Source organism: Barbus barbus (genome assembly GCF_936440315.1).
Source record: "Barbus barbus genome assembly, chromosome: 21".
Taxonomy (NCBI): domain Eukaryota; kingdom Metazoa; phylum Chordata; class Actinopteri; order Cypriniformes; family Cyprinidae; genus Barbus; species Barbus barbus.
Window position 1 is genome coordinate 12,769,849 of NC_136749.1, and position 9,975 is coordinate 12,779,823.

At 35.7% G+C, this 9,975-nt stretch overlaps 2 protein-coding genes across 2 annotated transcripts; one reads left to right on the forward strand and one right to left on the reverse strand.

Annotated features, from left to right (window-relative positions):
- Nucleotides 1-755: 755 nt before the first annotated feature.
- Nucleotides 756-4,460, reverse strand: LOC306887401 (josephin-2-like). Its single transcript, XM_079445096.1, has 5 exons — nucleotides 4,259-4,460; nucleotides 4,021-4,149; nucleotides 2,881-3,006; nucleotides 2,593-2,787; nucleotides 756-1,747 (listed from the first exon to the last, which is right to left on the reverse strand). The coding sequence occupies exons 2-5, from the start codon at nucleotides 4,140-4,142 to the stop codon at nucleotides 1,636-1,638; spliced, it is 555 nt and encodes a 184-aa protein (XP_079301222.1). The 5' UTR covers nucleotides 4,143-4,149; nucleotides 4,259-4,460; the 3' UTR covers nucleotides 756-1,635.
- A 1,144-nt stretch (nucleotides 4,461-5,604) lies between these two features.
- LOC306887055 (ubiquitin-conjugating enzyme E2 S-like) lies at nucleotides 5,605-9,975 on the forward strand. The gene is made up of 4 exons (XM_079444526.1): nucleotides 5,605-6,280; nucleotides 6,768-6,915; nucleotides 6,999-7,189; nucleotides 8,095-9,975. The coding sequence occupies exons 1-4, from the start codon at nucleotides 6,278-6,280 to the stop codon at nucleotides 8,440-8,442; spliced, it is 690 nt and encodes a 229-aa protein (XP_079300652.1). The 5' UTR covers nucleotides 5,605-6,277; the 3' UTR covers nucleotides 8,443-9,975.

Consider the following 9,975-nt stretch of genomic DNA (forward strand, 5'->3'; position numbering starts at 1 on the left):
TTAATCGCCTTTTTGGTAACATCATGACTTAACTGACCACGACATTGCATGCACGTAGTTTATTTCGTGCTCTGATATGAACTGATACAGGCTACAGCGCGCGCCGGCACCTTTATGCGTGAAATTGAGCACGCATTGCGAGCACAGTACAGTTTCCACGCTCGTTTGACTCGCGCCTGCTGCTGAAGTGAAGTGGAGCGCGTCTGAAATGTCTCCCGTTTGATGTGCTCGTAAACACGTTCTGCGACTGAATAAATGCACTTCTTGTCAAGAGAAAAAGTGACAGAAACAGCAGTTATGAGTGGGGTGGCTAACCCTTGCTCCGCCCCTGCGTTAAATATTTTTAATGTTAAACTGAAAAAAATAATCGCCTGCGTTAACGCGCTAATTTTGACACCGCTAGTGTGTGTCATATAGTGTGTTTATATATATATGTGTGTGTGTGTATATATTATGTATATATAAATACACACACATACAGTATATATTTTGAAAATATTTATATTCATAGAATTTATATTAAAAATATATTTAATATATAAACATAACATTTGTATGTAAACAAAAACTTATTTTGGATGCGATTAATCACGATTAATCGTTTGACAGCACTAAAAAAAATATATATATATATATATATATTCCCCACTAAACACTTAATTTTCCCACAAATTTAACAACAGATATCTGACAGCTATAGTGCAGTATAGTGCCTTCAGGGGCACCTAGGGGGGAAAACTGAATTAAAAGAATTTAATTAAATCCCACATTTATTTATATTTATTTTATTAATTTTGGGCACTTTTTGTAGCATACTTGCCCAAAGTCATGGTTAATTTCAGACCCTGCTCTGCATTTAACAGGATCCTTTTTGCAAATTCAAATGACTTGATTAAATATAATTTATATGATATTAAAATCCAGCTCTGACAACAGAACATTAATCAACAAACATTAGTAATCAGACAAAAACAAAACACCGTTTGTAGTCATAATGACAATTTCAAACAGCTCTTCCACAAGCATCGTGAGCAAAAACAGTCCAAGTAGAAATTTAAATAAATAACAAATCAAATTTATTCAGTTTCCCTCCATTTGATGGTTTTCACTGAATCAATGTAAATGAGGCAGTTTGCAAGAGGGCTTGAAAGAGTAAAGGACGTGAGCATGAGACAGAGCTACAATCTCTTATCTCCTTTGTTTATGCATAGTAAGATATACACTGACGTCAAAAAGGCAATGAACCATACATACTTGAACTCTAAAGTACCATTTCTGTGCATAGTTGTAACAAAGACACACAAATCTTTGATCTACTTCAGCAGTGGAGTGCATAAATAGAGATAAAGTGAGAGATGGTAGTTCCTGAGAGGAGAGAAAGAGAGAAAAGTGGAGAGCGACGGCTGGCACAGCTATAGTAGTGTCTCCCACAAGCACAGCCAGTGTGACTTCAGATAAACGGCTCCTTCATATGAGGCAACACTAGATCATTCTCTCGGACTTCCCTTCGTGTGGATGAAAGTGAGCATCTTCCTGTAGTGCTGCTCTCCATAAAGCTTCTCGGCGCTCCAGTGTTTCTCTTTTTCTCTGCCATTACTCCACATTGAGAGAGAAAGAGAGAGAGAATGTTCAGTTTCACTTCCTGGTGTCGTCTGCTTTCAGCCACGTCCCATCGTCGTCTACTTCCTTTTGGACGACAAGGAGCATTTCTGCAACATCCTGAGAAAGCTGCTCAGTGAGAAACGACCTGGGAGGAGGAAGAATGAAGAATCAATAAAAACAAAGATCATGATTTATTGGGTTTCATTCACTAATAATTGCAAACAAGTTCTCAAAACCAGTTATTGAATTTCTCATGTTAAAATCATTTTAGCTTACGTTAGTAAAGCTTTTTAATAATTTTATGTACTTTTGTCACTCATATTAATTTTTTAATAATTAAATTTTATTTCAGTTAGTAATTTAATTGTTTGAACTTATTTTACTAATTTTATTCCGTTTAACTTATCTAATTTTTATATTTGATTTTATCTTTATTTCAGTTCAGGTTTAGTTAAGAATAACAACAATACAACAACAAAAAAAGGTCACTTTAAAACCTACTAAAGCTTTCTTTTCGTGAGTTTCATTGAAGGTTAAAAGGCTCTCTTTATATAATTTCTTTCCCATACTAAAAACAGAGTGTGTAAATGAATCCAATTAAAATGAATTGGTATTGAATTGGGAGATGTGTGTTGATAGGCCCTGTCTTATATGATATGATCACGTTACAATAAATACAAATGCAAATGAGGTCCAGGAGATCAAACGATCCATCTTGACTGTTGTTTCCTGTGATATTACCAACCATCTGCCATTATAGTCCTGCTCTTTTTCTGACTGAATTACCTGTTCTGCACCATTATAATTGTGTCTGGGCAACATTGCACTGATTATCAGTGACATTTGGATATATGTGGGTCTCATTTATTCATTTTACTGTGTACACACCTGGAAAATGTAAAACATCTGCACCAAAGTTTTCAATGTATAAGCTTGCACATTTAAAGTAATTTTTAAAAATATGTATAAGTAATTCATAGTAAGTCTCACCTGAGTTGTGTTTCTCCACCGATACAGGCAGGCCCTTTTAATTTCGAGTCTAGGTTATAAAACTGTCCTTTGACGTCCCGTACCGCCAGCCAGTGTCGGCGTCTCAGCGGGAGAGACACAATTCCCAGTGACACCCTTGATGGGACATTCAAAATGAAGCCCTGAATTTTGTCCAGGCACAAATTCTGAACTGACCTACAGCATACGAGAGATGTGGAGAAAAATGAACTCACCTTTTATGATCATCACATGATTTATAAAGTGACACTGAGTCGTTGTCACACTCACCTGCGTTTGTCCCACCAAACAGCAGCGAGCCCCCGACTCTGCAAAGCTGCCATGATGACATTGACATCATAGTTTCCCGTGCCCAACACTGAGCGGTGTGGATTCATCACACACTGTGGGGCAAGTCTGCAAAGAAACACAAAATACAATTTTGGATTTGAGAATACAGAACAAGACAAAGGGGAATTAAATTGTGGCCTGTATGCATGCACTGTCGCTCAAAAGTTTGGGATCAGTAAGATTTTTAATGTTTTTTAAGGGCATTTCTTCTGCTTATTAAGCTGTATCTATTTGATCAAAAATACAGAAAAAACAAATATTTTGTGAAATATTATTTCAATTTAAAATAACAGTTTTCTATTTTGATATACTTTCAAATATGATTTATTTCTGTGATCAAAGCTGAATTTTCAGCATCATTACCACAGTCTTCAGTGTCACATGATCCTTCAGAAATCATTCTAATATGCTGATTTATAATCGATGTTGGAAACCGTTTTGCTGGTTCATATTGTTTTGGGGACCTGTGATATATTTTTTAGGATTCTTTGATTAATAAAAAGTTCAAAAGAACAGCATTTATTAAAAAAAGAAATTTTGTGTTACAATATACACAATCGGGGTCAGTATTTTTTCTTTCTATTTTTTTTTTCTTAAGAAATTAAAACTTATTCAGGAAGGGATGCGTTAAATGAATAAATGTCATAGTAAAGACTTGTATTGTTAGAAAAGATTTCTATTTTGAACAAATGCTCTTCTTTGTATTAATAAAAGAATCAAAGAAAAAAGTATCACAACAGTTTCAACACTCATAACAAATCAGCATATTAGAATGATTTCTGAAGGATCATGTGACACTGAAGACTGGAGCAATGATGCTGAAAATTCAGTGCTGCATCACAGAAATAAATTATATTTTAAAGTATATTAAAATAGAAAACCAATATTAGAAATTGCAATAAGATTTCACAATATTACAGTTTTTTCTATATTTTTGATCGAATAAATACAGCCTTGATGAGCAGAAGATACTCCCTTAAAAACATTAAAAACCTTACTGATCCCAAACTTTTGTGCGGCAGTGTATATATGTATATATATATATATATATATATATGTGTGTGTGTGTGTGTCACGCACCGCTTGCAGATGTCATCTGCGGTCTCCTTGGTAAAAACTCTCTCTTGAAGCACGTTGTTCAAGGCATGGATAGCGCACAGCTCCAGTCTCTGTTTCTCATGAAACACCTCTCCCTCGCTCATACTCACCCTGCCATCACAAGTACATTCAGCTCGTCGATTAACATTCAAGTAATGTTACGCCCAAGAACACATAATGCCAGCACATGACTGATACACCATCAAAATCATCACCATACCTTCTGGAAGACAGAATCCGCGGAGCAATGATTTATCCACAGTAAGAAACAACCGCTGCTGAGACGTACCGTGACACTAATCTTTATTGTTCCGCCACACTGTTAACAACTAAACCTACAAGGATCTGTGAAAGGAGAAGGCTACCTGCTTCTCGTCTGTAAGGATCTGCCCGGAAGTTGTGCTGTTGTTGGGTTGAGGAAACGCCCCTCGCGGTTATCTAGCAGTACACGTGAGCTCCACAGGGGGCGCTAATCATCAAAACCCTCTTGTGGAAAAGTCTAATCATTTCAGCAGCCTTTCCAGGGACAAGGAAATTCATATATTATTCAAAATTTTATAATTTTAGGTAGTTCTGTAGAGACCAAAATTTGATTCCTGGCTGTAAACAGTATTGTAATAATATTAAATATGTAATAATATGTAAAAGATTATTTAACATGTTTTATTATTATTGTTGTTGTTGGTGGTTTGTTGTTAAAACAGACACTTGTTTTATTATTATTACACTTGCATTACTTTACATGTTCTCTTGTGTCTTATAATTTAACCAGGTTACTTTCAAATATTGAACATTATATATTCTGAACACAATCTGCAAGCTTTTTTACTACTGAAAAAATATAAAAACTAAAATATATACTGCCAAAATAAGTAGTACTAAACGAAGCGTATCTTTAGGGTTGGAGTGCCCTCTAGAGGCACAAACACTTTTATTATCAGATTTATTTGTGGGTTCAATGTCAGAAAATAGTTTATTTTCATTGACCTTCATTTAGAGGGCTTGCCTTAATTAAATCAATTGTAATGACGACCTAAATGACGGATAAAACAACTAGTTTTAACTCATTTATAGTGAGTTTGGGGGGGTCCATAGGCCTATATCTAACTGATAATGTAAATGATCAGTATCAAGCATGTATGACTTTTAATATTTTATATGATAAATTACCTATTTTCTTGACAATGTGTTTTATGAAAATATTTGAATTATTATTATCATTAATAATAATAAATATTTAATGATAAATAAAATTGTCAGTAAAACAATAAAGCACGGCTGTTTTTATGTTGCTTTGCACTATTTTCATTTGTTTTCTACACAGCAACACCGCAAAGGCTTTGGCAATATAAATGTAAAATTGTCATAAAACGGAAATTGAAACAACAACAGCATTATTATTATTATTATTATATAATAATAATAATAATAATTATTATTATTATTATTATTATTGCTGCTGCTGTTGTTGTTTCAATTTCTGTGCTTCCACAAAGATTAAATCCCCTTGTTGATGTTATTTCTAAGTCTTTCATTGGATCATGAATTGAAACAACATTTGTCCCTGCCTTTGGGAGGGCATGAGTTATTCAAACGCACCTATTACCAAAGAGCATTTTTCGCATTCTGAACTTTCTCTGGTCCGTGAGGGTTCCCAGGTCTACAACGTCAGCGCAACCCAAGCTTCTGATTGGCTAGAGGGATTTAATTGTTGCGCACGTGCAATGCTTCTCAGACTCTGATTGGTTAAACCTCTTTCGAACTGCTTCTTAGACGAATTGTATTTTTGTTCCTGTGTCAAAAAAGACTGCTAGCCGATAACAGGCTACGGTAGCCGCCGAGCAAACCAACTCTATCAGACGAAATTGACAACACATTGGACTTTAAAAGTTTTAGACGGCACATTTCATCCGAGGACAATATCGGATAGCAGTTTCACAAAGGAAAGCTCTGGAGAATTGCTAGTTATCTTCATTACTCAGCAAGCCCATCGTTAGCTTAGCCTGGTTTGGTATCAACACTAGCAAGCCTACCGACATTATAGTGAGAAACTGGTTTTGATAACTTGTAATTTCTTTAAACGCCTTAGTATATTTTGCAGTCTTGATTGAGGTTCGTTATCGGTGGTTTCCGTCGGTGTCGTTGTGGATCACCGGATCAGTCTCGTCGGCCGGTCGGGTAGAAGTTTTCTCATTCGAGACAAATTTGCTGGCTATTATAAAACCCCACAAAGCTGGAAATGGTACGTTTAATTTCAAAATCGATGAATGGTGCTTCAAACTGTTAGATTAATATAGGAAAATAGTTTTTTTCTCATTACTTTTTAGCAGTTTAGGTCGTATATCTTCAGAAGGTACAAGCAGTAACTTATTAATTTACGACAAAAACTTTATCATATTCACATAGTTGATTTCATTTTTTCGTCCAGTTTTCACTTTGATTTGTACCTTTTCACTGTCTTGAGCTAATAGACCAGATTATGCTTCTGATGTTGAACTAAATGTCATGTGCCATTCGTTGAAGTAACGCTACTTGGTATCAGATCATTTATTAACTTTGTTGCTGAAAATAAGTGTATTTTCAGGATTGTTGCGTTCCTAAACCTGCCATAAAACTAGACAGATATATTGATTTTAGTAGTCTTTTTTTGTCATGAACGTGCGCAGATTTACCAGCAAATGTCTATTTGTCGCTGTACATGCTTGTGACACTTTTTTCTTTTTTGGTAGAATTCAAACGTGGAGAACTTGCCGCCTCAAGTGTTGAGACTCGTCTATAAAGAGGTTTCTGCCTTGGCAGCAGACCCTCCAGAGGGGATCAAAATCTACCCCAGTGAAGAGGATATTACAGAGCTGCATACTGCCATTGAGGGCCCAGGTTAGTAGTGTGTTTTGTTAGTTTTCCTTTTTAAGGACCATAGCATAACTTAACAATTTACCTTTTCCCCTGTTTCACAACAGAAGGAACTCCATATGCGGGAGGGGTGTTCCGGATGCGTTTGGTCCTTGGGAAGGATTTTCCTGCCGCACCTCCCAGAGGCTATTTCCTCACAAAGATTTTCCATCCTAATGTCGGGCACAAGGGTGAAATCTGTGTTAATGTGCTGAAAAGAGACTGGAAGGCAGAGCTGGGCCTGAGACATGTATTGCTAGTAAGTAGCATTTTAACTCTTTTTACTGACCTGGTAAACCTAGATTTAAATGCTGGAAAAAGTGCCATATATGTACACGTTTCTTTTTTTGTCATTACTGTAAAACACTAAATTACCCATTTTGTTTAAAATTTAGTAAAAGATAATCATCTGAAAGGCAAAGTTATTCTATTATGTATGCAAATATGCCTGTCATATCATATTTAATTGCCCTTATTTTAGTTTTTTTTATAAGGTAACACTGATTTCACTCCGTTAGTCTATAGGTTTTAAACAGGCAACAGTATCTGAACTGTGCATTTAATTGATGAAATTACTGAATGATAATCCCATGAATTACAATAAGGGTTTAAATAATAAAAAAAAAATAATAGTAACAATATGCAACAAGACAACAAAAATAAAAATTGTGTTCTGTGCCAATTCTGATGGAGCATCTCACCCAAAGGGTCTACTTCCTTCCCCCCCCCCCCCCCCCCCCCCTGTGTGTGTGTGTATATATATATATATATATATGTATGTATATGTGTGTGTGTGTGTGTGTGTATATAAGTAAATTTCTATGTAAAATTTATTTTAAAACCAATTTTTTTCTCAGAAAATCTGAAAACATTGTAGCCACAAATTTCTAGTTTGCACTAACAAACAGACACACAAAACTTAACTATATATATATATATATACACACACACACATACACGCACACCACCGGATACGCTTTCTACATTTGTTTACGCTTTGATCGAAAACAGCATTTTTGATCAAATCAAAGCGTAAAGAAACGTAGAAAGCGTATCCGTGTGGTGCGGCCATCAGATATTTTGTTAAAAAATTCCAAAATGGTACCTTTTTCTGAATGTAACTCATATTTATCATCCACGTCCTTCTAATTCTTTCTTTGACAGACTATCAAGTGTCTTCTGATCCATCCTAACCCAGAGTCGGCCTTGAACGAAGAGGCTGGGAGGTTACTTTTGGAGGACTATAAGGAGTATGCATCCCGTGCTCACCTTCTAACAGAGATCCATGCTATGGGAGGCACGTCAGGGATCCCTCAAGAGCCTGCTGATGGACCCCAACCCAAAAAGCATGCAGGAGACCCAAACAAACGTGTAGCTGGGGCTGGTCTGGTAACAAATGGTTTTGCCGCCAACAATTTAAGTAACAGCAGCTCCAGCGGCATGAGCAGTAACAATACTAATATAGTTGCAAAGAAGAAAACGGATAAAAAACGAGCTCTGAGGCGGCTATAAGAGAGAATTAATCTGTGCTTTTTGTGTACATATAAATATTGAAGTGTGCAGACCACGTTTTCTCCTCCTTAATCTGTCTTACCATTTTTAGGATAACACATTCATTTTGTCTTGCTCCTACCAGATCACTCCTTTCGTTTTTGTTCCCTTGTCTCTTTCAACTTGCTCTCAGGACTTGAACTGTCTTTGACAATTCTCTCTTTTTGTTCACAAAAGGGGTTTTTGTCTGTTTCAGAAGTTTTACAATTGTTTAGAGTGTGAAAACACTAGTAAAAGTTTTGATGAAGTTCATTTGTGGCCTCTAGAGTTATCATGACCATAAGCAGGATTTTGGTGTGTACTGTCAGCACAGAATTTATAATATATTTAGATTGCAGGTGTGATGGGACACTTACTGTAATTGTGTCCTGTTGTAGTTGGACTGAACCCATTAAGTGTTTTTTTTTCTTTCTTTTTTTCAGGGGTTTAATGAAGTATAATACATTGCACAGAATATGACCGTTGTTTGTGGTGAAAGAGATGCAGGATTGGGAATAACAGAGAGGGAGTTAAAATGTGGTCTGAATATTAGTCATTAGAATATTACGTTTAATTTTTATATGTGTGGTATTATTTTAATTGTTTCCAGTTTTTACTAAATTTGTCTGTTCGTTTCTATTTTGTAGTTCACTTTTCAAAAGGCCTTTTTTCCATTTTTAAGTGAACAGCTATATTTCCTGACACTGATGCTTGAGGTTGAGTCCTTAAAGCCTTTAGGCCAGTCAGGGTAGAGCAATGGGGCTAATAGTTAATTGTGAAATATGAGCCAGAAGCAGTGTTCAGTCTCATCTTTTAAATTAAGTAGTTTGGTTATATTTTTCAATAAGAACATTAATCCCTTTTTATATGACTACAGCTGCAATTTTCTCTGGCTCTACTGGTCTCTCAATCAAAAGGCTGTTAAGGAATTTCCTCGGGTAGTCTGTTGTTGCCCGTTGTTACATTTATATGGGGCCTTCAGTTCCCAAAGATCCTCTCTAACAAAGTGATATGAACTTTGGACAAGATGTGTTTGCAGAAACAGTTTGCCCATATTTAAAAGTTTGTGGATAAACAATAGGGCATTTTGTGGCCATTATTTAAGTTATTTAAATTAATAAGAAATAAAGGAATTTTAGGGAGCAATTTGATTCTTCCTTTTTATTTATTAAAGAAAAGCTGTGTTAGTCTATATTTGTTCTATTCTTGTCTGTTTGTGTTGGACAATTGAAATTGGGGAAGGAAATTAGTTTATCTTTGACTTGTGTTGGGTTTTTCTTTTTAAATTAACTTGCCAGTTAAGAGAGTAGTTTGCACAGAAATGAAAACTTACTCAGCCTCAGGTCATCCCAGATATAGATTATTTTATTTCTTCAGAACAGATTTTGGGAATTTTACATCACTTGTTCACCAATGATTCCAGTGGAGTGAATGTGTGCCATCAGAAGGAGATTCCAAATAGTAATAAAGACAAAACTAAATTATTCCAAAACGATGAAAAGCTGTGTTTGTGGT